The sequence below is a fragment of the Vespula pensylvanica genome, chromosome 14 (genome assembly GCF_014466175.1).
Source record: "Vespula pensylvanica isolate Volc-1 chromosome 14, ASM1446617v1, whole genome shotgun sequence".
Lineage (NCBI taxonomy): Eukaryota > Metazoa > Arthropoda > Insecta > Hymenoptera > Vespidae > Vespula > Vespula pensylvanica.
The window spans coordinates 601,135-627,161 of record NC_057698.1 but is presented as its reverse complement, the minus strand read 5'-3'; the positions used below and the strand labels follow the sequence as shown (position 1 = coordinate 627,161).

The 26,027-nt window shown below is 32.3% G+C and overlaps 6 protein-coding genes across 13 annotated transcripts in view; 3 read left to right on the top strand and 3 right to left on the bottom strand.

Annotated features, from left to right (window-relative positions):
• LOC122634318 overlaps nt 1-5,427 on the top strand; it is a 33,347-nt gene extending 27,920 nt beyond the window's left edge. The window contains exons 2-10 of one of the 2 annotated variants that reach the window (XR_006328361.1): nt 1,160-1,432; nt 1,838-2,101; nt 2,346-2,515; nt 2,846-2,917; nt 3,122-3,408; nt 4,065-4,226; nt 4,304-4,414; nt 4,584-4,779; nt 5,340-5,427. Coding sequence is in view for 1 of the 2 variants with exons in the window: in XM_043823133.1 (XP_043679068.1) it covers nt 1,160-1,432; nt 1,838-2,101; nt 2,346-2,515; nt 2,846-2,917; nt 3,122-3,408; nt 4,065-4,226; nt 4,304-4,414; nt 4,595-4,779 (1,524 nt within the window). In the remaining variant the exon portion in view is untranslated. The remainder of the gene's footprint in view (nt 1-1,159; nt 1,433-1,837; nt 2,102-2,345; nt 2,516-2,845; nt 2,918-3,121; nt 3,409-4,064; nt 4,227-4,303; nt 4,415-4,583; nt 4,780-5,339) is intronic. The other variant, XM_043823133.1, reaches the window with a different exon arrangement.
• LOC122634202 lies at nt 4,834-8,235 on the top strand. Its single transcript, XM_043822906.1, has 5 exons — nt 4,834-4,845; nt 5,340-5,863; nt 6,635-6,939; nt 7,011-7,270; nt 7,391-8,235. The coding sequence occupies exons 1-5, from the start codon at nt 4,834-4,836 to the stop codon at nt 7,979-7,981; spliced, it is 1,692 nt and encodes a 563-aa protein (XP_043678841.1). The 3' UTR covers nt 7,982-8,235.
• A 309-nt stretch (nt 8,236-8,544) lies between these two features.
• Nucleotides 8,545-15,318, bottom strand: LOC122634319 (putative uncharacterized protein DDB_G0277255). 6 transcript variants are annotated; one of them, XM_043823136.1, is made up of 5 exons: nt 14,996-15,318; nt 14,817-14,927; nt 11,197-11,424; nt 10,804-11,015; nt 8,545-10,610 (listed from the first exon to the last, which is right to left on the bottom strand). In XM_043823136.1, exons 2-5 carry the CDS (start codon nt 14,883-14,885, stop codon nt 9,674-9,676), a joined length of 1,446 nt encoding a protein of 481 aa, XP_043679071.1. In that variant the 5' UTR covers nt 14,886-14,927; nt 14,996-15,318; the 3' UTR covers nt 8,545-9,673. The 6 variants fall into 6 exon arrangements, with proteins under 6 accessions (XP_043679071.1, XP_043679069.1, XP_043679070.1 ...); XM_043823134.1 differs by lacking the exons at nt 14,817-14,927; nt 14,996-15,318 and adding exons at nt 11,911-12,200; nt 12,311-12,738; XM_043823135.1 differs by having other exon boundaries at nt 14,817-15,317.
• A 1,618-nt stretch (nt 15,319-16,936) lies between these two features.
• Nucleotides 16,937-18,517, top strand: LOC122634320 (uncharacterized protein C6orf163 homolog). The gene is made up of 6 exons (XM_043823143.1): nt 16,937-16,994; nt 17,097-17,339; nt 17,406-17,608; nt 17,693-17,895; nt 17,962-18,139; nt 18,214-18,517. Exons 1-6 carry the CDS (start codon nt 16,991-16,993, stop codon nt 18,508-18,510), a joined length of 1,128 nt encoding a protein of 375 aa, XP_043679078.1. The 5' UTR covers nt 16,937-16,990; the 3' UTR covers nt 18,511-18,517.
• Nucleotides 18,362-19,441, bottom strand: LOC122634322 (protein ATP6V1FNB-like). The gene is made up of 3 exons (XM_043823146.1): nt 19,128-19,441; nt 18,890-19,044; nt 18,362-18,805 (listed from the first exon to the last, which is right to left on the bottom strand). Exons 1-3 carry the CDS (start codon nt 19,314-19,316, stop codon nt 18,574-18,576), a joined length of 576 nt encoding a protein of 191 aa, XP_043679081.1. The 5' UTR covers nt 19,317-19,441; the 3' UTR covers nt 18,362-18,573.
• A 128-nt stretch (nt 19,442-19,569) lies between these two features.
• LOC122634321 (mitoferrin-1-like) lies at nt 19,570-25,639 on the bottom strand. Of its 2 annotated transcripts, none has more exons than XM_043823144.1 (5): nt 24,760-25,639; nt 22,955-23,237; nt 22,623-22,847; nt 22,341-22,551; nt 19,570-22,263 (listed from the first exon to the last, which is right to left on the bottom strand). In XM_043823144.1, the coding sequence occupies exons 1-5, from the start codon at nt 24,874-24,876 to the stop codon at nt 22,074-22,076; spliced, it is 1,026 nt and encodes a 341-aa protein (XP_043679079.1). In that variant the 5' UTR covers nt 24,877-25,639; the 3' UTR covers nt 19,570-22,073. The 2 variants fall into 2 exon arrangements, with proteins under 2 accessions (XP_043679079.1, XP_043679080.1); XM_043823145.1 differs by lacking the exon at nt 24,760-25,639 and adding an exon at nt 23,708-23,989.
• Nucleotides 25,640-26,027: the final 388 nt, after the last annotated feature.

The following is a 26,027-nucleotide window of genomic DNA, read 5'->3' as shown; positions in this document are numbered from 1 at the left end:
ATATATATATATATGCATTAACAACGTAAATTTGCAATAGAATATCTGAATTAATAATAGAGAAAACATTTATAATAGAAACAAAATTAAGCTTCAATTAAAGCGAAATAACGTCGTTCGCATTATTCTTGAGATTCAAATAAATTTACGGATAATAATAAATGGAATCAGCAACAAAGAAATAAGATAAAGAAGAAAATAATCTAATTTCGAAATATTGGATAAAAAAAGTTGAAATAAAGAAAAGGAAAAAGAGAAGAAAATAAGTTCGTTCTCATTCTTACGCGAGTTTGACGTACTACTTCAGTATTTCTTAAGTACTCGGCAGAAAGTTTTGTGTCGCTTTCACCCTGCACGAATTCTCTCTCTCTCTCTCTCTCTCTCTCTCTCTCTCTCTCTTTCTCCCTCTCTCTCTCTCTCTCTTCTTATCTTGAAACGCTACGATGTCTGACGCTGCAGGGGAAAAGATTTTCAGGGTGTATAATAATAATAATAATAATAATAATCGAAAATGCGCGTAGAGAGACGACAACGACGACGACGACGACGACGACGACAGCGATAAATCTAGAATCCGCCTCAGTTGGATTTAAACTACATTTTCAACCTTCTGATAAATTCTCACAAATGGGATGGGAGAGGAAAAAAAAATAAAAATGAAAGAATCCTGTAATTAAAGTTCAAACTTTTGAAAGATCTTCTCTCTCTCTCTCTCTCTCTCTCTCTCTCTCTCTTTCTCTCTCTCTCTCTCTCTTTCTCTGTCTCGTATTATTAAACTAAGCGTTCCGTTGAAAATATATAAATACATTACAAAAAAAAATAAAACACGTACAAGAGTTCAGAGATGTTTTAAAACGATACTCGACGTTTGATAATTAAAAAATGAAATACTTATTTATTTTCTAACAGAAGACTGTTGCTCGACGGATGCCCAACGACTTTTTATAAATATTTAAAAATGAAAATAAAATATTTACTTTGATAGATATAAACCTTTACGTATTTTTAATGAGTATTTCAAGTAAATTTCGAAAAATTTAATTAACAGAACGAATTTATATTTTATCTATCAGAAATAATATATATATATATATATGTATGTATGTATATAATTATATCAAAATATTTGTTACTTTATATTCGAAACTAAACTCAATAGAGTCACCGACGAGTCGAGGAAACTCGTCAGCAAGCTTTGACGAAAGAAGCACCAGAAATCTCATGGGAAAACACATTGGGAGCACCCAATGGTGTGCCTTTCGATGACGACACGAAGGATCTCCTTAAGAATTGCCTCGACGTTTCGATTCCATCTCAAACCACCATAACGGATATCATCAAACGTAGCTCGACCTTCCCTATCAATTTCCCTATAAACACCGTCAGATGTTCAGCATTAAGAGACAGAGGTGTCGGTGCTGATGTATTGGAGGTCAGTATTAATAAAAAAACAACGAAAAAAGATCCAATCAAAATCTAATTTTAGAATTTAGAATTTCTTTTTCTTTCTTTCTTTTTGTTTGTAATATTGTATATGTATACTTTACGTAACAATTATCTATATAATACGTTCGTGTATAATATGAAATTATCTGGATAATATTCCATACATTTATTTATATATTATTTATTTTTTGTTTTCTTTATAATTTACTTTCCTTACACTCGGTTGAAATATATTCGGTCAAAAGTTCAGATTAAAGGAAGGACGAATTGAAAAGAAGTTCCCATCGTTAATACGATCGATCAAACGAGTCGGGTGTTATTGCCTCCTAATTAAAAAGTTTCCTTCTCCTTGGGATCACTTTTCACTTATTTGAAAAAAAATTTATTTCAGTTAAACGCTAATTCGGCGTATCCATTGATCCATGAGGCCATGCTACCGCTAATAGCGCGATGGTTAAAGCACAAACGTCAATATGGTAGTGCGATCGAGAGAGCTCTTTACAAAGAAATGGGTCTTATAGAGTTTATTCAACGGCTTCTCGAAAAAAGAGCTGTCAATTTCTTTGGCTCGGACGATCGATACAAGCTCATCGATGGAAAGACCGGTGTTGACGGTTGGGAGAGCGTAGGAACGGATTATGAAAAAGAGCCGCTGGTGAGTGCACAAATATAAAAATATAAAAATAGAAGCAAAAAAAAATAAACTAAAAAGAAAATTTTACTCGACCTCGATAAAAATGTTCCTTTTTCTCGTTTAATTAAAATTGATCGACCTGATAAATCTCAAATCTTTCTCTCCTTTTTTCTTTTTAAATTATTACATCGATCGTTTTCCTTTTAAAATCTATACAAGTTCGTACGAACAAAATATGTACGTAAATAGCGATCGTTGTTTCTAGGTCCTGACAAAGTGCCTGTCCTACGACGAAATCAAATTGTCGTCAATGATCGTAGTTTCATCTCACACGGAATTCATCAACGACGGTTCTCGAGAAAATAGGGGAGTAGTAACAAGTGATCCAGACTCCGTCCAGCCCCGAGGCGTTATTATGGGCGTCGTGGGAGCAAGGTTCGCGTTTATATACCTAACTCGTACAATTAATCACGAAAGTGAGCACGTGAAAAATTAGCCTCTGAGGTGTCGCTTTTTGTTACGGCTACACCTTTTTTTCCCTTCTTTCTTTCTTCTATTTTCACCCTCCTACTCTCTCGTCGAGGGAAAAAAAAGTTGTACAACTTTCTGGAACAACTAGACTAGAACAAACAGTGCCGAAAGCGGTATTCTTTCTGCACTTGCTTTTTTTTTTATACTTTCTTTTATACGTGTATGTATATATATATATATGTGTGTGTATCAACAGTTTAAAAAAATTTTGTTAATAGTCTTTTTTATATGCAGATTCGAGAAACCACGAGTTATGGAATATCAAGATATACTTATAACTCCTTTACAAAATAATATGGATAATGGGTAAGGGATTAAAAGAATCATATCGATATTTTTAAACGTTATTTTCCTTTTCCTATTATCTTTAATGATTTTGACAATAGATAATTAAAAATTATCTATGCTTCGACATATCATATTTTGATTAACTTTAAAAAATAATTCTTCCAGCAAAGATACTTATGATATGATCGCACATAGTAATGCAATCCCTTTTCCTTGATATAGATACGGTCCAAACGTCGAAGGTACGACACAAGAAAAGCGTGGGCTTAGAATTATATGGGCGAATTTTTACGGAGAAATTTATCATCCGCTTTACGAGGAAACGGTGAAGCGTATTAAATCTAAAGACAATAAAAGATATCTATCGCTTACGAGCCAGACAGTTTTCGACATTGAAAATTACATGAAAAGAACTCTTCTATCGGTTGAAATAATACTTCTAGAAGCGAATACTAGAGCCGAAAAACAAAATACCACTGCTTTTCTTCACGTTGTTGGATTCGGTCTTGGTACGTAAACGAACATGATTTCTTATTTATGCCTTTTGATTATTTTATTTTTAACCGAATGGAGAAATGTTATAAAAAGAAAAAAAACGTCGACCTTTCCAATCGAAATTTGGAATTTAAATCAATAAATAGCTTTTCAAATTATTTTTAGAGAGAATTGTTTATCAAAAAATGAAAGATTATTTTAATATTATCATACATTATTTTTAATTCTGATAAAATAAATTTTATTACGTAAAATATCGAAGGTCAAGAATTTTATTATTTATAATGAAATCATTATCGCGTCGACGAAATCTTATTAGTAAAAATTATTAAAACATTTATTAGAGATTTATATATAACCATATGTTACATGAGATATGAACGCTATGAAATAATTAATATCGACAAAATTAATACCCATCGCCATCGACGAAGTAAAATCGAGGTTGAATGCACACACGAAATTAATTGATATGTATTAGTACACCGATCCATTCCGCAAATGATCGTAACAACGTCTGACTATCCTAGCGAATCGCATATAAGCTCATACGATTCAAATTAAAGAAGAAACGTTTAACTTTAAAATTATATTAAAAATGATTAGAATAAATAAATAAATAAATATGTAGAAAGTATAAAGGTGTATAACATGTTTTAAAAAATTACAGGAACATGGAAGATAATACAAGATCAAGAAATATATTTCTTAAAGACCTTTGAGATAGCAATTAGAAAGATGAACAAGAAATTGAAATACGTATCAGACGTGATGTTCGCTTACTTTAGACAACAGAAATGTGGGAACACAGGAAACGGCGATTATCTTGGAGGTTCGCTAATCGATTTTGTTATCACGCGTCCGATCTGAATCGAGAGCTTGTAATTAACGTAATTAATGATCCTTCAGATATCAAGATCCATTTTGCTCTGAGAGAACCTCATAGTAAATTATTGAGATCGACGGATGCAAGCAAGTTACTGATCGTAACTTATGCTTGGGACGGAAACGCTCTACCAGGTTGTTGATCTTTTTTAATTTAATTTATTTTTTTTTCGTTTCTTTTTTCTTTCTTCTTTTTGATCTTTTTCTTTGGAAATTTACCGTCTCCGTTTATCAATCGCAACGACGAAACGAAACGAACGTCGTCGACAGATTCGTAGTAACGAATTCTTATCCCTAATTGCAGTCGACTTACAGGGAACGAATTTTGGAGCGGTTATCTCGCATCGAGTGGAGATCCAGCAGCAGCATGCAGCAGTCAAATAGCAGAATTGCATAATTCTTGGATCAATCCAAGAACTTGCGGTGCTAGTTTACACATCGCATCTGCCGAGCATGGAATTTTGCACATATCCGACTACGCGAGACTTCATCTTACTTAGGTAAGAAGAAACATAAGTTGGAAGTTGCAAGTTTCTTTAAAGTCTTTGTGATAGATGACTTGGAAAGTTAATATATAGATCTGAAAAGTTATGTGTACAAAATGAAATTATAGCTATATATATATATATATATACACATGCAATATAACATAGTTCACTTCGTAACGTATTACCTCGAAATCATGTTTTCAGAATAGATACCGTGCTATAGGAAGGTTATATATCTACGTTATAAATCGTTAGTCATGAAATATTTGATAAATGTCTCTTTTGACATGCATAAATGAAAATTAATAACACATCTACTTATTTGGTCAATATTTTTATTAATTAATAGTAAATATCTTTTAAAATACACGATCGATATATATATATATATATATATATATATATATATATATGAATATTCTGCTCAGTGTAAATAATTACGTCGCTTATATTACGTACTTATAGATTATTGTAAATACTGATCACATTTATTTAAATTTATAAATCGACGAAATGTTTAAAAAATACTGGATAAACAAATCAGTCGATAAATATGAAAATTGTGATTTTAGGAAAGGGCCGGCCCAACGGGCAGCGGTCAACGAAGACCATCTCGATCACCGCGCAGTCAGAGAAGTCGGAGTGCCGATGTTGATTGCTTAAAAAAATATACCGAAAGAAGAATCGAAGGAAGAAGACATACTGACGTTGCCGATACTAGTAAGTTAGATACGTCAAGATGGATACCATTGGCAAAGAATGTCTCTCGGGGTCAAACGAGTTTGAAAAAAACGGCACAAGTTTCGAAGGACGAAGATAAACGACGATATGAGAGTAGCTCCAATACGGTGAGAAGCGATTCGATAAAGTGGCAACAAACTTCTTCGAGTAAGATCTCAGAGGAAGTGGATGAACGTAAAAGGAATCTGCCAAATGAAAGGAAAGTAGAAGAAGTAGAAGAAGAAGAAAAAGCTAAGTTTTATGGTAGACAAGCAGCTGCTCGTAGTCGAAGTACTGACGTTACTATATTCAAGAAAGAAAAATATACCGAAGAACGAAGACATACTGACTGCGGTGATATCAGAATTTCATCCAGGTTGTCATCATTGATTCATTTCATTTCGATCATTAATATTTTTAATATATGTGTTGTATGTATTTTTTTCTTTGTATATTTTGTATGTATATTAATATTCTATATTTGATTAAAGTTATCGACAAATATCGATAACTATAGTAATATATATATATATATATATTTTTATAAATATAGTACTTTTTATTTTCAACAACTTTAATCAAATAAAACAAAATTATTTCTATAAATGTTACAGTGGCGTATCGATATTCGATATGGAAGAGTCTTACCGATTTCTAGCAACCTTTGAAATACTTTCTTCAATAATTTTGCGTATCAATAATTAAAATATGACTTATTATATCTCATCGATCAAAATCTTATTTTTAAATCGAAGATTTGTAGGATCGATTAAATTGTAGATTCCTACATTATCTTCCTTGTCGATGATCGATCGTCGAGCTCATCGCCATCTAGCGTTGAAGCGTCTGAACTAACTTTAGCGCAAACCCCTTTCGGTAGGCAAAATTGTATCAAAATACACGTTGATACATCACAGTTTCTTAAATTTCTACAACTTACGATACGCGTTATTTGCGTTATTTAAAAAAATGTTTCGAATAAAAATTATTTGTATTAATTGAATCTAGCAGGATATATCTATATATACATATATATATAAGTTTATATACATTTATACAATGAAATTGAAATGAAATTGTCGATTGTTAAAAAATACTATCGTAAAATTATGTAAGGAATATTTATCGAGAAATTATAATTTTGCAGATGGATACCACAAATAAATAGCGCCAGATTTCGCAGTGACACGTCGACATTCGCGAAATTCACAAATTCTTACGAAATTACGAAAAATGCTGCAACTAGGTGGATAACGTTCGCGAAAAATCCATCGCCGTTTCCAACGCCTCGAATGAATCCCGATAAAAAAGCACAGGTGGAAGAGAGTTCACGAAAAAACGAAGAATCTTGTACAAAAGAAAACAAAACTGAAGCAACAAAATGGACACCTTTGCGAAAATTTGCATCGCCTGTACCGTCCAAACGAAATACTGAAAACGATACGACACCAGGTATAGAAATTAAAGAAAAAAATATTATGTTATTAATACGTTTTATGAAACTAATTAATAGAATCTTGTAGATTTGTCGGAGATTACTCCGCAAAATCGCTTGAAAAACAACGACGCGTCCGATGCACTTGACAAAGCTAACAGATTGAGCCAACGAATGCGAGATCTTTACGATTTCAAAACGGAAAACGAATGGCCAAAGAGATTAAAGAATCGACCGTACGAAGAAACGTGGATAAGTAAAAGTAGTAGCGAGGAGGAGAGACATCCTCCCAGTGGTCGTAGAAATAGTCAGGATATGGAATTTAACGACAGATCGTTACGAATCAGGGTGATTCTTTTCAATCGTTTATCTAATTCCTTCGTTTTAATTATTGAATTGATTACTAAGTAATATCTAAATCGTCAGTCTTTTCCGTACAAAAAGAAATAAAAAAAAACAATTCTCTAGGATACGAGATCGCAAATGCATCGAACGGACGAATCGAAGATCTTCCATAGCGACACGGATGAAAGATCAAAGAAATTCACGGAAAGGCATAGCAATTCGGAGGATCTTGGATTACGCGGTACTGCCGAAAAGTTACGAGCTCAAAACCGACGCACGCAGTCGGACGATTACGACGAAAAATGTAGGAAAAGGAACAGCTATCGATCGGATAGCAGAGAAGAGGGTTCCCAACCGAGAGGAGAACAACGCGTACACATTGAAAACAAAAGGAACTCCGACGCTAGTGGAAGATCTCAGGAATCACGTGGTAGTTATGCCGAAGTTGAGTTTCCTAGTAAAAGAAATTCACGAACGAGCAACGTTAGTTATGCCAGTGTCCTTAATCCAACTGGCAAGAGAGGTAGTTTAGAATGCAGATCGACTCAGCGTATTCTCGAAATGCCACCACGAAGAGCATTCAGTCAAGGGGAGGGAAGACCGGCCACTCCGGTACCACCGGTCGAAATGAACGCAGATCGTGTCGTCGCTGTTAGATTGATCTCTGAATGTCAAAAGAGAGACAGCACCAGATACAAGGTCTATCTAACGTAAACAAACGCGGAACACGTTTCTAAAGATTTTCTAAATAAATTTCGAGGATATGAGAAAAAAAGGAAATAATAGAATATATCTTTCTCGACTCTTTGCAGATCGATCAATCGTTCGATCAATCTTTAACCATACTGATTTATTATACAATTAGAGTTCAATGTGTTTCTTGAAATGATCACCTGAAGCACTTACTCCTCGACTCGCCGTGTATGCGTTGAACATTTCACACGGAATTATTATTATTATTATTATTATTATTATTATTATTATTATTATTATTATTATTATATCGACGTCGTCGTTGGACGTGTACATCGTTAATTCTCTGCAAATATTATTTACTAATGGAACGTTCGATGTAAAGCTGGAAAGAGTCGAGTATTTGTTGTCCTGCTAGATATATTGAAAAATCGATATTTTCTGAAAAAAAAAGAAAAAGCGAAGGAGGCTAATAAAGTCTTTAGATTAGAAATTAAATAAAGTTTGAAGTAAGGTAATAGAATTATTAATGTGCCTCTCGTGTTGAAACGATTCCAAATCATAAAAGTCAAGAAAAAATATATAAATTTGTGCCTGTAATAAGAAACAATCAGGGTAACAGTGAGTGATATATAAACGAAATAATAATTATTATTATTATATACCTACGTATTATGTATAGTATTATTACGTGTTTAAAGCGCCGTTAGCTCGTCTCATCGTCGTATTTTCCACGTGAAATACTCGTTGAATTTTTAAAGATTAATACACCTTCAAGTATATATGTGTATATATATATATATATACATACATAAAATAATATTTAATATATAATATGAATATTATAATTCACACATATATATATATATGTATATACGTATATACAACTTGTGGCAACTGATTAAAATAAACAATGAAATCTTTCGTTCTTACAGTGTTAACCAATAAGGAAAAAAAAAAATATATATATATATATAGTAAATATGTTCGCAAAGTATTCATTTTTTCTTGTGTTCAAATTGAATGAATACTATATCTCATTTGATACTGCGCCACAGTTATAAATAAATAAATAATGTAACATCATAATCACATTACACTCGAAACGTAGAAAAAGGCAAGAAGAAACGAATAACTATTCCACACTCGCGTTGTATGTAAGAAATATACAAACAAAACTAAGTGTTTTAAACGATTAAGAAAAAAGAAACGATGTGACGAACTCTCTCTTTCTCTCTTGCTCTCTCGCTCTCTCTCTTTCGCAAGCGCGCGCGCACGCGCGTGATCGATCGTTCTTTATATATTATAATAATTAAAAAGTCACTGCACTGGTTTAAAATACGCCACACGCACAGGATGTACAAAAGTGTCATGCTAAACGAACATAAATAAATAAATAAATAAAGTTTTTGTGAAACGATGATTCATGAATGTTTCTTTTCTCTCTACGTTTTCGATGCAAATCACATAATATTGTCTTTCTTTTATTTACATTCAAGGAAATATTTACGCTTTCTGTCCTATAAGAAGAATGAACGTTTATTGAACGAATTACTTGTAAAAAAAATATAATTATATAAAAAAAATGTTAAAAATGTGATGATAAACCAATCACATAGAAATAAAAATATCTCAAATCCGTAAGACAGAAAGTCGACAAAAACTATTTTTCACCCAATCCTCAGGTCTTCATCGATTCTCTTTTTTTAATGTTCACTTTCTTTCGACGTGTCGAAAATCCTGACGAAAACTCCCCGTTGTATCTTTGGCGAACGTGACCTTAACTCTCTTCCTCACTTGAACAGGATGTTCGGTGATCGACGACGATCTACACTCTCTACCAATGCCAGACTGTTCGTCGTCTTGTCTTTCGACTTTAAGTAATCTCTTTTGTCCAACACTCGAACTATTTCCATTAGTTACTAAAGAGCCATTCGTAGATGATACGTTGTAATTGATTTGTTGGGATTTTGAAAAATTGTTGACTCTGTTGGAAACGGTTGATGAAGACGACGTCGTCGTCGACGACGACGACGACGATGACGACGACGACGACGACGACGACGACGACGACGATGACGACGACGATGACGATGACGACGAGGATGACGAGGATGATGACGATGATGATGACGAGGATGACGATGACGACGATGACGACGACGAACATGATAACGAAGAACGAATCAGATTAGAGCCTAAAGAATGATTAACCGAATGATGGTGACCTTGAGAAATAACGTTCGAGGGCTCCACGTGTTTATCAACCGAAGAAGCCGACAATTCGTTCAACGATACAGCTGGTACGATCATTAGCAAGTTGTTGCCATTCTTATCACAGGCGCCATGATGACCGACAGGATGTTGTCTCTGTTGTTGGCCGAGATAATGGACTCTGTACGATTGGAGAGCGTTCTCGTTGATCTGTTGCTTCTCTTGTTTCGTTAAATTAATCGGACACTTTGTCTGGTAAGAATTGGTCTTTTGAATACCATTGTTATTATTGTTGTTATTGTTATGATTGTTATTGTTGTTGTTGTTGTTAAAGTGTCCCTCACATTTTATTCTGACACCATCCTGCGTATGGACCACTCCGTTTCGATCTTGAGCATTCTGCCACTCGAGAACGTTGCTCAGTAACCTTATGTATCTGTAAATATATTTTACATAATTTGATGACAAAAATTATCTATAGAAATAGAAAAACATTCTTCCTCTCCTTATTTATGTTTTCTTTTTTTTTTTTATCCTTCACTTGCAAACTTCCCTTACTAATTTGTGAAAAACCGATAGGAAAATTTTCGATAAATTTCCTATCTACAAAGATAATCAGGTATACTGACCGTATAGCCATCCTTAAAATTTCATTCTTCGACAACTTTTTATCCGGCGGATGAGTAGGAACAAGCTTTCGAAGTTCAGCGAAAGCTCCGCTGACGTTCTGTTGTCTCCATCGTTCACGACTGTTCGTAAATAATTTCCTAACACCTACGTTTCCTATCCGAAGTGTGGGCGAGCCTAGTTGACCGTTACCAGAGGATGGAATGCCGTCTAGCTATGAAATTATTGCCGATTATAAAACAATATCTCATAATCTCTTGTAACGCGAATAAGAAAAAAAAGAAAAAACATCAAAAATTACAAAGATAAAACGCGACAGAGTAAATCTGTAATTAGAAAGAGGAAAAAAATAAGAAAAAAAAGATCTGTCGTGTATTTTTATTTTTTTCTCTCACGGAATTCGCACGATCTCTTCTACGTCTTCCCTGTTCTTCTTCCTCGTCGGTATCGTGGGAATAAAATTCATCGGAAAGGGTTGCCTCTTCCTCGGTATCTCTCGGAGTACCCGGCGAATCCCCCGGCTCTTCGGCAAGTTCTCCTTCGGCTGATAAAAATGATTCAGCAGGAGAACCATTGTCCGTTTCCGTTGTTACACCGTTACATCCATTATACGTCAACATCGGCTGAAAATTAACGTCACGTTTATTGTTCGTCTCATTGTTCGCCGTTAATCTCGTCTCTATCTTAATTACAGATCGTGCCTTAATAAACAACGATTTATGCCTTCCTTTTTCTCTTTCGATCTTTCAAAGATTTATAACTGAATGTAACTTTTTAGTTTCCTGCTCATATGCATGTATTTTTTTAATGAGCAATAAATTTTTTCATAGGAAATCAGGTGTTTAATCATATCGAAAATCATATCAAAAATTAATCAGTACGAAATATAAATTAAACTTTGTATGATGCAATTACAATGGTTTAAGGTATATTATAACTTTTTACTGATCTATGTCATACTATAATTTTTTTATCGATAATGAAAAAATTAATTGTATTTGAAAGGAATCTCGCATGTATGTAATTGTCCGCCGAATAAATATAAAAGCACTATTAATTATTTCTTAAATATTATACTGAAACATCACTCTTGAAAGACGATCACTCACACAAGCGTTTCTAACGATAAGATTAGGAAATTGAGAAGAATTTGTTGAACGCGTCGACGGAATACTAGTAAATATATACCGTAAATAATCCACATCCACATCCACATTCACTTTCACACACATACACACGCGTACGCACACACACGCGTTCTCGTTTTATCTACACAAATTCGTGAACGTTCACAGATATACGTCGTCGTAATTGAATATAATTCTTTTTACGATTTCTCATCACTTACAACTCCGTCGCCGTTCAAGAACCAACTGAATCGTAATCTACGCATCTCGACCTTAAAAGAAAAGGAAGAAAACAAATTGTATACAAACGAATATCTTACCATGTCGAACTGATCGACCTTGCGAGGACAATGTCGAAAGAAACGAAAATATTGAAACGTACATTAACAACACTGTTCTCCGATCGAATGATTCATCTATTATTAAAATTTTTCTTGTTTCCTTTTATTTTCACCGTCGAAAACTTTTCAAATATCAATCACTATATATAAGTTATATGACCGACGAGGTCAAATGAAACGATTTGACTAATAGAAAGTCTGCAACTCTAGTAGCACACAGCCGACTTCGGTAAAATGAAAATTTTGTACGACGAAGGCGGAGCTCTCTCTCACTCTCGCGCTTTCTCTCTCTCTCCCTCTCTCTTCCTCTCTCGCCCTCTCTTTCTCTCTCTTTCTCCCTTTCTCTCTTTCTCTATCTCTGGTAACTTGATCTCCATGGGTGGAGCTCGTCTTTGGACCATCCCATATCGCTTGCACACGCGTCCATCCAGCCTCCCTCTATCGGTCCACCAGCAGATCGTTTTAAACGCCACAGAGAGAGAGAGAGAGAGAGAGAGGGGGAGAGGGAGAGGGAGAGGGAGAGGGAGAGGGAGAGGGAGAGAGGGAAAGGGAGAGGGAGAGAGAGAAAGAGAGAAAGAGAATCCGCAAAAGGGAGCATGTGACGTGATAAGAGAAATCGCTCGGCTTTTCTCGCTCGTCCAATCAAATCGACCCGAGGACATTCGTTATTAAATCTTTTTATACGCGTTGCGCTTCGTTCACTCCTTTTTTACAAAGGAAATTAATAATAAAAATATAATACGTATTTCTCCACGTACGTTTTAATCTTTGTGAAAAATAAAAAATATTTTCTAACTTATGTGCTTAGTTTTAAATGATATATCTACTCGTATTGAAAATCATTTCGAAGTGGTGAAGATAAATGGACGAAGGTAATAACGGACCCATCAAAGGATTAAAAGTTCCGCTTTAAAAAAATAAACTTGTGATTTAAGTACACTTATCTCCGACTCTCATTATCGTGCCTACGAGAGAGGGAAAGAGAGAGAGAGAGAGAGAGAGAGAGAGAATTAACTGTTCTCCTCCTCTTCCTGTTGTTTTTCAAAAATACACGTGTATTCAAGATGTCTCGCTTGTGTGTTCAACGAAAATGTGAAAATAGAAGACAGTTGACGTTTTATCTAATCGTTATCGGTACGTTACTGATTCTACTTTCGTTAGTAATTTTTTCAAAAAATTAGAGAAACCTGCAAATATTCGAAGACGAAATTAAAAAGAAAAAAATCCTTCTTATGTATTTTCGCGCTCGTAATTTCTTTTTTAATTTCTATAAGAATCTATAAAATTTTACGTAAAATTTATCATGATCGCAAATAGAAAACGTATATATGTTAAGTTCCTGGACTTAATTTTTTCAAAATTAAAACAATTATACTAATCGGAAAAACAAATAGAAAAATTCCCGTTATATCTATTATCATTAGAAATTTATTTAAAAATTGACAAAATTACTAACTCACAAAAAGCCTATATAAGAGGAAGTAAAAATAAATCAAAGAGAAAAGTTCCGCTTTAATACGAATTTGCTCCCACGCAGATTGGCTTAACCATATGTAGTAATAGCGCTCGAATGAGCATCATCGGGAAGATGCTATCATTTAATCGGGTTGACACGACGACAGTTTGGATTCGTCCTAGCGTAAAAACTATAAGCACCCTACTAACTTCGGTCGTGGTGTCGCAATAAAACTTTTTGGTGATAGCCACTTGCCGAGAAATGAAAAGGGTCTTACAATTTCTCACCCCCTCTCATATCCCCTGTCGTACCTCCCATACCTAATGTATATTAATCAAGGATTCTCTCGTATTTTCTACGTAGCTTGCACATTGACTCCTCGAGGGATTTAGCTAATAGGAATTTGATTGTTTGGGAAAGATTTTCCTCAAGAAGATAAAAAAAAAGAGAAGAAGAATGGAAGATAAAAAATTGTTCAAACATTTATATAATCATCTCGTTAAACGACGATTAGCGAAAAACGATAAAAATATAAATATAACGTAGAAATGACAACTCTGTCTCGAAATAATTTTTCTTTTGGTTACGATTTTTCATTGATTGCAAATTAAATTTAACATAACGCATGAAAAATCAAATAGATCTGTATATATAGATCGTATTAGTTACTCGTATCACTGGGAAAGAAGATCATTTTAAAGTCATTTAAATCCTATGAATTATTTAATAGTACTAATAGGACCGCAGTCTCATAGATAGCGGAGTGTACTGATCCGAAAATAATTTTTGGCGTACGTTCGGCACGTGCGTGTGTCGAGTGATCGTACAGGGAAGTCGCGTGTGCCATACCGATATAAAAAAATTCTATAAGGGGATCCTGATTTTCTTTCTTTCTTTCTTTTCTTTTTTTTATATCCTTCCATTCTTCACTTTTGACTGTATTTTTCCAAACCATATCCGAAAAGATCCTTAGAAGAATACAAAATTTTTTTAACATTGATCTTAAAACGAAAAGAAAAGAAAAGAAAAGATTTATATGCCTTTTTAATTTTTGTTTAATAAATTAGTAATTTATATAGAAATAAGAGTACCTTAGCCTTATACAGGATGTTCACATACAGACACAGTTTTGGAATATCAATGTTCTTACGGACCAGCATATCCCTCAATTTGTTAATGATTTAAAAAATAAAAAGAGAAATCTAGAAAAGAGAGAAACGATATCAATGTTTAGAAAAATGTCAGTGTCGACGATAAAATGTATCCTTCCCTTTGAAAAACGAGGATCACCCTACGTGCTTTTCACTGCCGACGGGGGTTGCACTATTTGCAGTGGTTTCCCACAGGGTTTGCTAAGTTGTGGCTCAATTTTAGCGCGTGACAATGAATAAAATTCGTAGCATTAATGTCGCTTATCGGGTACGATTACATTTTTCTATGAACGATAGTCATCTTTCAAAAAAATTTTTATATAGGTACCTAAATTTATTCGAGAGAAATATCGTGAAAAGTCATTTTCGAAAGGCGTCTATATAACGACAGAGATAAAGAGAAAGAGAGAGAGAAATAAAATACTATCGTTAAACGAAACCAATAGATCTGCATTTGAATATACAGGGTGAATCAATCGTATTCAATCTAAAATGAAAAAGAATCTTTTTACTGATCTAAACAAAATAAAACATATAAATCTTTTACATATATTTAACAAATTTCAAAGTAAAAAATCATAAATTATCACTACATAGACGATAATTATGAGCTCACCCTGTATATAGAAACACATAAGAAAGTATCTCTATTGTTTTCCAACAACTTAACTCAAACATACTCTCTCTCCTTTCTCTTCTTCTTTCTCTCTTTTTAAGAAAGAAACAAAATATGTAGAAAATATACCGTATAGAATAGAATAAGATAAAAGATGATAATAAAAAAATCGTGATTAGGTATGAAGTGAAAATCCTTGGAACGTGACACGAAATCGCGTTGGTACATAGAAGGAAATTCTAGGAGGAAATGAGGGCGTGTCGATAGAAAAGAGGCGTGTCTCTGTTGGTTTGCGCAGTGTCCCATGAACATCAGTGTGCGTTCGAATAGAATCCCCATACTGGTGGTATGGATTGTACGAAGAGGAAGATAGAACATAGAATGTATGTGTATGTGAGAGAGAGAGGGAGAGAGAGAGAGAATAGATCCCGAGCAAGAGGGGTATAAGGGTGAAATCAATTTTCGTTATCGTCGTCAACCAGACACCCCATATTAATTCCGTTAGCGGGTGTTTGCCTTTCCATGTGTGCCCCTCTCTTACAGCCAACCGATAGAAAGCCTTAAGTACTTCGAATGGAGATCTAAAAGATAACAGCGATAATAATAATAATTATTATTATTATTATTATTATTATTATTATTATTATTATTATATAGCGATAGTTGTACTAATAGTGATAGTTATAGTTACAAGATAGTTTAGTAATAATAACAGTAATAGTGACAATGATAGCGATAATAATAGTAATAACGGTAAAAAAACAAATAAATTCGTACTTGAAACTTTTCCTCAATTCATTTATATTGAAAATCCTTCGTCTAATTCACAAAGCTTCGAAAATTCGCTTAATTTTTTAACAACGTCGTTCCAGCGCTCAATTCATGTCGATGACGATAATGATGATAATAATGGTGAGAAAAACAATCTAATATTCTTCGTATTAGTAAGCTTTTTCCTTCTTAATTTCTTATTTTAAAAAGTTCTATTTCGCAAAACTTCAACAAACAGGAGCCATTTTACTTTACTGTATTACGTCATCACAGCGCGAAATTCAAATCGAATTCTCGGAGAATCTTTTTCTTCTCATAAAAATGGCTGGTGGAATCTTCGTTGTAATTGTTTTATTTTCGATGATTAATTCGAATTATGACGTGAAAAAAAAAGAAAAGTTTAAAATTAGAAAAACGATTGATAAATCATTGTAAGTATAATTGTCAAAATTTTTATTAAGGAAGAAATAAACAATTTTTTATATCATTATAGATTCATCTAACCTTATGCAATTATGAATCTAACTTATTGCTCTGCAAATTTTTATTTACAAATGTAAGATCCAGTTGGCAGGTAGATGCAAAAAATGTAATATATCAAGTCTTTAGATTTAGTTTTGTTTGCTAAAAAACATTTGAATGTTATATATAAATTACAAATAAAATATATCTCAATCTCTGTAAACACTGCTTTCAATAGAAAAATTCACAAGAAAAATATAAAACTATGAGTAAGTTATATTAATAAATTATTAGATACATGTAAATATAAAAATTATTTCTAACATAATTATCTTTTTTTAATTATATACTTATATTTCAAATCACGCAAGATTCTATACAAGAGGAAATTCCCACACAAACAGAAGTCGGTCTTCACCTTGGTTTACCATTAGCAAAAACACTATTTGCTTATGATCATCAGGAATCCAAAAAATTGTTAGGATTAATACCACCACTAAAACATGTATCCGGAGATTTCTGGATTTCACCGTGTGCACAAATAAGCAAAAAAGTTTTAAGCTTACCACAAAATAATAATATAATTAAAGAATGTACACATTTAGGAATACTTGGTAATAATAAAATTGTTACATATCGATATTATTGCAATGAACAAACTGTGTAAAATATATAATTAGCCTTAGGACAAGATCTGCTAAATAAATGGAAAGCAGAAATTGAAGCAAATATGAGGAAAGAATGTAGAAAGCAGTTACTCGATCAAAAATATTTATGCGAAGCTGAAAAGCGTCAAGCGATTAAAATCAATACACAAAAGGTCCACATGATGTGGCAAAAATATATTAATACTATAGAATGTAATATGCAGAAAGAATTACAGGTGAATGGTTTGAATTTATATATGCATCAGTAAATAATACATCTAATATATAACTCTGCTAACTCTGATAACTCTGATAACTAGACTGAACTTGCAAAAGTTATTCTTAAATGCAATAAAGAAATACAGAAAGCAGTGGTACAACAACGTATAGATATGACACAACATATGTTAAGTAAAATACGTAATGAAATGTCTTATATGGTAGCAGATCTTTATGAAGAATTTGAGCAAACTCGCAGATCACATATAGAAAATATAATAGCAGATTTTAATGAGATATTAAGGTACTTTCACGAATATTCCTCTGCACACTTTGTGATGATATACTTAATTTATTATAACTAATACAGGAAGGAACATATAAAAAACAATAAAAAAATAGAAAAACTGAGAAAAGAAAAAACGGAATCATTATATGTTCAAAAAATAAGACTTGAGACAAAGAATATGGCTAATATTATATATATGCTTTGCCTTGAAAGATTACATTCTAATCTAGAAAAACAACAAATACAGAATCACTTCCAGGTATTTCAAACTAATACATATTTAATTTTGCAAAAGAAGATAGTACTATCTATTCAAATATTTCTTTATTTTAGGACAAACTCTGTAATTTGCAAGACATTATTTTGGATTTAAAGAAAATATTAAATACGACCGAAGAAATTGCTGAAAGATATCAAAACGATAATGAATTATTAAAAGAGAAATTTGATAAGATTAATCAAGAATTTCATAAGTTTGTCACTTTTGTATTTAACTCTGTACCAAAGCAAGCCGAGTTTGCATTACCTTCAGAATCTATTTATTCACAACAAATGGATCAGACTTCAAATGAAAAATTAGATAAATATGATAAAATTTGTCAGTATGTACTTGTAGAAAAACAAGATTGATTGTTATAGATAAAAATAGATAAAAATAGTAATAAAATTAACAGTACTTCTAATTAGTACTAGTCAATAAGTCAATAAATCATTGAAATTTTTTGGATTATTCGTTTGACAATTACGATACCAGTCTGGGTCTCGCTGTAGACAAGATGCAGTCCGTTGATAAAATTGAGCCTGTATAACAGCTTTGGCACCAAATTTGCTAATGGGAGGTAAACTATAATCATTGAGACGCCATCCATAAAGCCAATTTGTACAATCGGGAAAATAAAAACGATCTTCTGGTAATTTCTGTAATCTAAAAAAATCAAACTTCATTTTTAATTATTCCATCAAATATCGGCCAACAAATAATAATACGCTCTTCAATCTATTTGTTAACCTTTTACGAAAATAATTATTGCTGCAAATAAAACTCTCAACTCCTTTTTCATAAAGAATGGCACGTATCTCTGGTTCTATTGGTTTCATTATATCAATATTCACGGAACCATCAAGCTTAGGTGGTCTCCATGTTGGCATGTATTTCTTACTTATCTGTAATATGGCAAAGTACAAATTTAAGTTACAATTATATAAATATATATAACGTTTGCATAAAATATCAGTTGATACAAAACTTTTGGCTCGATCTCATCTTTTTTTGGCAATTCTTTTTCTTTGCTTTTTATTTTACTTTGTATTGTGCTCTTTGCAATACCTAAATTGTCTATTAGTTTCTGTTGATTCTTTAAAAACCATTTCATACGTAAAAATTCTTCTTTCTTGTAATTCTCTCTGTGGAATAACTGACACCGATTATCACACATATCGTTAAATATATCTATCAAAAGTAATCCACATATTAATTTTGTATATCCCTTATATAAAAGTCTGATGATAAGTGTAAATACTTATAAAAGTATAATTTAAAATATGAATGTGTCAAACTACATTAATACTACTACATGTTAATACACATTCATAGTATTGTGATGTTCTGATGTTTTTCATTCTTATATCAACATAATTAACATAAGGAATAAGGAATAACGATAAAAAAAGTATTTATATACAAACGTATACTTTGTAGAATTATATATTTACACTGTTAGAGAATTGATATTTTGTTGTTGTATATTAATCAAATTGTGTACTTGTAAATTAACATTTTTTTTTTTTCGTTTATATTAATTATTAATACCAATGACGGTATATACTTTATATACAGTTTTAATTATAAAGAGTTAACTTCAGAGATGCCAAATTGAAAATCCTAAATTTAATCTACAAAATATTCACAAGCAATTTAATTGTTACTGACCAAAATTCGTACAGTTGATAGTTATAAGTCATAAAGATAAATGATACAAACAACGTATCAAAAGAGTTCACTCGATGTTACACTGGATTCGGTTGATCTTGGTAGATCTATAAAATATACTTTGAATATCACTAGAGTTACTTACATTATTCGCTCAAATATTTTATTTCATGTATATACACACGTATAGACGTATGTGCATGACATACGCATCACTCAAACAAGTTTAGATACACGTACAAAATAAATTTTAAAAATCAAGTTTTCTTTTCGTGTATGATATTCTGTAAAATAAAATCCTTAAGTAACACTTAAAGAAATACAAAGAAATGATGTGATATAAAAGCTTGTTTTTAATCGACTTCGACTACTAATGAACAGAGGACGTATATACCTTCTAACGGAGCCTCGTTACAAACCGAGTCACGTGAAGTATAAATTTTACTTTGAAATATAAACTATACGAATTTGTTATGCTGTAAATATGCATCAACAAAAGAATACTGCTATATCTTTTACTGCACTCTGTCTGTATCACGGCATTGCTAGATGGTATTTTCATTTCTCTCTACTTGACAATATTTTCGAACATCAAATGGCCTGATCAATAACAATGCATAATAGTACTGTGCTCTATATTAGTAGATACGTATGGCGTGAAATATGAGTTTCCACGTGATATTACTCCCTCTCAAAGTCAACATCAAATGACCCAGTAATCACAGCCATAGGAAGCAATATTGCGGTATATTTCAGGATTTATATGCATATACTGGTTGATTTATATTACAACTGACTAAGGAGCATTTCTCATATAATTTGTACTTGGATAATCAAGATGAAACATATATAATGCTATACAACTAACAATTCCTCTGCTCCTATACTGTCCTTTTATGCTGTACACACTTAATATTACCTTATCTACACTCGCCTATAAAATAACCAATTTACAACGCTCCTACTTGGTCTATGTTTTCATGTAGCAAAGCGTTTTATTGACAATTTGAATGCAAGTTCTTTTAATCGTGACAGTCAAATATTCATTCTAACACAAATTTTACTACATTTCTCGATCAGCTTTGCTCTTTAAAAAATTATTTCAATCACTGGTTAAAAATTAAGTATTATATAATCTTACAATACCTTTACCAAAAAAGAAAACCTTTTCTTGTAACTCTAGACTTGTAATATAAAGTTACATTGTCTTGACTTTACTCATCTATGCCAAGTTTTGAACACTATACGTATCAATGTGTTTTCAGGATTTCCTTGCATGCATTCCATTGCTTTCTTCTTAAAATTGAAGTTTATATATATTACAGTTTCAATATAGGCTGCAATCTTACATATACATTATATGTATGCTTTAATTAACTATTCAAGTGGAGTATGTGCTTCCTGATAGTCTAACATTTATGCTAAAAATTAACAAATGGGACTTTTCTTTGTTCTAAACACGCTTTACTTCTAATTTCTTATTCCACAAAATTTAAGCTAAATCGTTCAATTTAACACAGCAATCAATAGCTTTTCCCAAAACAAGCACTACGATAAATTGAATCAATTCGGCATTGAATAAATTATAAATAATAAAACATAACAAATGAAATTAATGAGGTAAATTATATACATATAATAATATTATGAAAGTAAATTCAACTTATTCGATGAATAAGAATATAAAATTCAGAATTGATACTCCATATGAACAGTAGAATAATAGAAGAAATACAACTCTTTTTGTTATCTTTTATACAAATAGTATGGCAGCCACAAACATAATATTTATGAAGACATTTCATACATTATTATCGTTATAAAATGTAATATTATTAGATTTTTATGCATTGTCCAAAGTAATCTAAAAGTGTAATACCAATTCAAGTTTTCGCTTTAGATAAAAAAATAATCTTTGAGGACAGTCATTTGTTATGATTTTTAATCTATTCAACTTAGAAGTGAATAATAATTGCTATAATATAGTAATGAATAATTTGTGTGTCTGTTAATACAAGTTAATAAAAATCGCTAATATCATTTATCTTTTAGCAGAGCCTGTCCACTTTGACTTAGTAATATTTTATATGTCAGTTTTCAGTCCTTATTGACAGTAATAAACACATAATGCATTGATGACAAGTGATTTCATAATACACTATTTACTAATAATAAACTCTTGAAATATATAAAAATGGGCTCATCTGGCCTTATTTAAACAGTTTATCAATATAAACAGATGTTTCTGCATTTGCAAACATACCTAACTTCTTGCTTTTATTAATACACCTGTATGAGCATTATTTTGAAAGTATAATCCTGTTCCTTGGAAAGTACTACTTCTAGAGGTAGGAAGTTGATTTTGATTTATACCACTTAAAGAATTTTCATCCACATCTTTGCTAAGTCCATCTTCTTGTTTGCTTCGTAATATATACTTAAAAAATTCATATCTAAACAACAAGTCAATTAACATAACAGTTTACTGTCTTTTATATCGTACATGGAGATTAATAAATAATTGACTTACGATGTCCAACAGATAGCAGTCGCTGGCATTTGATAAAGAACACGCGCGTTCATCCCGCGGCAAAATCCTTTTACACCTCCCAACCTATAGACTTTTTTAACAGCATCAATCATACCTCTTGCTTTCATACCATCCTGTTGCGTATTCAATAATGTTTTACAGACATCCAATGGTGTCGTCAATCCAGCTGCTATAGCTCCAGCCATAGCACCTGTTGTTACATAGAAAAATTAATATTATGTAAGACACGTATAAAAATTATATAAATAATAAAATATATACCAGAAATCATATGTGCTTGCGGACTATAAGAATGATCTGGATTTGTCATAGATTGTGCAAATTCGTAAGCAATGAAATGAATGCTTTGGAAAGGCACATTCATAGCAAGCTGAGTTGTGTAACTTCTGTAGAATGCATATACGCCTTCTCGTTTATATACAAGTTTTATGCAGCTGATAACATTTCTATAAGGAGAATTATACATTTGCAACCGTTGTTTAATCACTGTAACAAGTATAATGATAATAATTAACTATAATAGCTTGTATTAGGTAAATTATACCATTGTATATAGACAATAAAAAGAACATATATCTATATATATATCTAACCTTCTGCTGGATTCATAACACCATCATGAAGGATCGTTGACACGCAACCAGCTGCACCATAAACCAAATGATTAAATTGTGAGTGTGGCTTTGAGCTCATAAATTTATCTTTCAAAAATTCATAGCAAGAAAAATATAAAGCATGTGCTGGTCCAGCTCCAGCAACCATTGCTCCCATGCCTCGAAATGGCCTTAATAAACCCTCTTGACGCACCATTCGAAGAAGTACATTTCCTATTCCTCCTCCCCCACCTGGACCTGGTATCAGTGACTGCATTCTTGTCTAGAGAATATTAATTTCTTATGAATATATTTCTATAATAACTTTTCGAATTACATGTTTTTAGAATAAGTGTATCAATGCATTTAAAAAGTGATATTAACGATTACAGATTAGTATTTCTTTACTTTAATAAAGATTTCAAGATAACATAGACATACACATAGATAATATCTAATATCTGAAGAGTTTCAAATAACATGACTGGCAGATATGTATATGTAGTGGTTATCAATTCTCAATTCGAAGAATAAAGCATGCCAAAAAATTGTATTCATATGTTAAATTTGATCATTCTCTTTCACTATTTTTTAATTTAACATCATTAATAATCAATGCAATTTTTAAAAAGTGAAAAAATATAACAAGATGAAAGCATAATGTATGTTAAAGAAAAGTACTTATTATAACCTATTTGTTACAAGGAATAGCAATACAAGGAATTCAATGTATTAATATTGAATTTCACCTACATAACATCGTAACTTTTATATTAATAACTTATTTTGATCATTCATACATCACAATGAGTTGTGTTATTTTAGATATTTCATTCATTCATTCATAGAAACTTGATGTTAAACAAGCTTAAATACAGATTGTAAGCTAAAAACCAGATCAAAAATAGAACGTACTGCAATAGACTGACAGACTATATTACATAATGATCATCGGGTAGATAGACTCTTAATGAGATTTTGATATATCTTAACATTATTATTTATCACTTAAGATTATTTTTATGTCTAATTCTTTATATATTTTTTAGATGAATTTAAAAATAACTTAAATTGTCTAACACATACATATATAAATTTCTTTAATTAAAATTAAAAAAAAATTATTTTAATATTGAAACGCGTGGTAATTTTACCAACTTATATGATATTTGTGCTTATATGTTACCTGTTTACAAACAAAAAGAAAAGAATAGACTCTGATTTCCTGAGAATAGTTCAATGTTAAAAGCAAGTAATGGCTTATGTCAAGTATATAATTAAACTTAAAATTAAATAATTATAACTTTAAATGTAAGATAAAGGTAAAAAAGAGCTCAAAGGAAGTTCTTTTTTACCTTACATAATACTATATATAATAGATATTTTAAAAGAGTAATTCAAATCACAAAACATACATTTTACTAATATCTTTTTTATGACAATATATTTTTACAATATACAAAGTTATAACGACAGACTTTGGAACAAGTTCTACAAACATTTTATCATATTTAAATAACGATAACGTTGAAACATTAAAAGCACGTTCCAAGAAAACATGGAGGAAAATGTTAAGAGAAAACACATGTTCAGTCATGGTCTTTATTACAATCATTTCCGATTGAAAGACAATTATAATGACGATAAATATTCGGCTATAATAAAGTTTTCTAAAAATTCTCCTCGTTATTAATCTTACCACATGACAGGTATCGAAAGCCGAAATATAGGTGCATACATTGAGGTTATGTAAAAGATAATCTCTGGGAGGGAAAAAACGTGGAGCAAATATACGACTACTTTACCTTGACACTGTCAACTGGATACATTATACAGTGTTCCATGATTCCAGCAAAAGCACCGGCCGTCATATTAACACCCACCGATGTAGTGGGCAAACTCTCGTAATCTTCAATATTCATATCCTTAAAATGCAAATATCAAGCCGCGATGGCTTTTTCTGGCCTTTTCGGTCGTGCCGCGGTATTACCGCACTAACCACTGAACTAACTCTCCCTCTCTCTCTTTTCTTCTCTCTCTCTCTCCTCTCTCTCTCCTCTCTCGCTCTCGCTCTCACGCTCTCTCGCTCTCTCTCTCTCTCTCGCTCTCTCTCTCTCTCTCTCTCTCTCACTATTCGTTCCTCTTTCTTCTTCGCTCTCGTTCTCGCTCGCTCTATAAGTTACGACGAGGAATGAATAACTGAGTTTTCCATAGTAACACTGTGTGTAACATACCAAGAAACTATTTAAACCTTGGAAAACGTGGACACTTTTCGCGCGTTATTGCGCATCCTTCCTGTCGCCGGCCTTATCATTATCGTTTCCGTAAAAAAAAAAGCTAACAAGTCGTATAAAATCGTTGGTACATTAAATAATCGAGTCGTGTATTCTCATTCGTTGATCGTATCTTAATAGGATCGCATTGGAATCGAAAAGGCTGCTACCCCCTGAATACTCAAATTTATGACGTTACCATTCCCTCTTTACGCAACGAAATCGCGTGATAATCTAAACTCTTAATAAATCTAAAAACCGTGTGGTAAGAAAAGAAACACTAACTATTCTAGTGAAAAATGTTCACGAAATTTTGATAGATCTAACACTACTTTACCTACTTCATTATGCTTAACACTTTCATGAATGATCGTTGATCGTTAAGTTAGTGTGGTTAGGTCGCGAACACGTGCCGCGCATGCGTCGTATTCGACCACGTGGTCGCAGCACGTGAGCTATCAGCGATAGGGAGAGAGAGGGAAAGAAAGAGAGAAAGAGAGGGAAAGAAAGAGAGAAAGAGAGGGAAAGAAAGACAGAGAGAGAGGGAAAGAAAGAGTGAGAGAGAGAAGTAAAATCGAGACAGACTATTGCTTTCTCTCTCTCTCTCTTTCTTTTGTAGCTGCGAATATATATATATATATATAGATACACACTACGCAGACATACACGCATATATTAAGTAGAAACGAAGGTATGTATCTCCATTATATATCTTCTTTTTCCTAACTCCTTCAAAGAAAGAATAGAGGACGCTTGTCGTGTACATATATTCGCGGTCAATAACAGCATTAAATTCTTTT

What these genes read in the sequence shown, in the direction of transcription:
- LOC122634320 (XM_043823143.1), top strand. An exon ending in ATATGCAGAAAGAATTACAG is followed by an intron (nt 17,609 to 17,692) that starts GTGAATGGTTTG and finishes TCTGATAACTAG; the next exon opens with ACTGAACTTGCAAAAGTTAT. An exon ending in GATTTTAATGAGATATTAAG is followed by an intron (nt 17,896 to 17,961) that starts GTACTTTCACGA and finishes TAACTAATACAG; the next exon opens with GAAGGAACATATAAAAAACA.
- LOC122634321 (XM_043823144.1), bottom strand. Translation starts at nt 24,876, where the DNA reads ATGAATATTGAAGATTACGAGAGTTTGCCCACTACATCGGTGGGTGTT. An exon ending in ATCCAGTTGACAGTGTCAAG is followed by an intron (nt 23,238 to 24,759) that starts GTAAAGTAGTCG and finishes AATATTCTCTAG; the next exon opens with ACAAGAATGCAGTCACTGAT. An exon ending in GCAAGCACATATGATTTCTG is followed by an intron (nt 22,552 to 22,622) that starts GTATATATTTTA and finishes ATGTAACAACAG; the next exon opens with GTGCTATGGCTGGAGCTATA.
- LOC122634322 (XM_043823146.1), bottom strand. Translation starts at nt 19,316, where the DNA reads ATGTGTGATAATCGGTGTCAGTTATTCCACAGAGAGAATTACAAGAAA. An exon ending in AAGATGAGATCGAGCCAAAA is followed by an intron (nt 19,045 to 19,127) that starts GTTTTGTATCAA and finishes GCCATATTACAG; the next exon opens with ATAAGTAAGAAATACATGCC. An exon ending in AATAATTATTTTCGTAAAAG is followed by an intron (nt 18,806 to 18,889) that starts GTTAACAAATAG and finishes TGATTTTTTTAG; the next exon opens with ATTACAGAAATTACCAGAAG.
- LOC122634319 (XM_043823134.1), bottom strand. Translation starts at nt 12,033, where the DNA reads ATGTGTGTGAAAGTGAATGTGGATGTGGATGTGGATTATTTACGGTAT. An exon ending in TTATCGTTAGAAACGCTTGT is followed by an intron (nt 11,425 to 11,910) that starts GTGAGTGATCGT and finishes GTTAATTTTCAG; the next exon opens with CCGATGTTGACGTATAATGG. An exon ending in GAAGAGATCGTGCGAATTCC is followed by an intron (nt 11,016 to 11,196) that starts GTGAGAGAAAAA and finishes ATAATTTCATAG; the next exon opens with CTAGACGGCATTCCATCCTC.
- LOC122634202 (XM_043822906.1), top strand. An exon ending in GATATCAGAATTTCATCCAG is followed by an intron (nt 5,864 to 6,634) that starts GTTGTCATCATT and finishes ATAATTTTGCAG; the next exon opens with ATGGATACCACAAATAAATA. An exon ending in TGAAAACGATACGACACCAG is followed by an intron (nt 6,940 to 7,010) that starts GTATAGAAATTA and finishes AGAATCTTGTAG; the next exon opens with ATTTGTCGGAGATTACTCCG.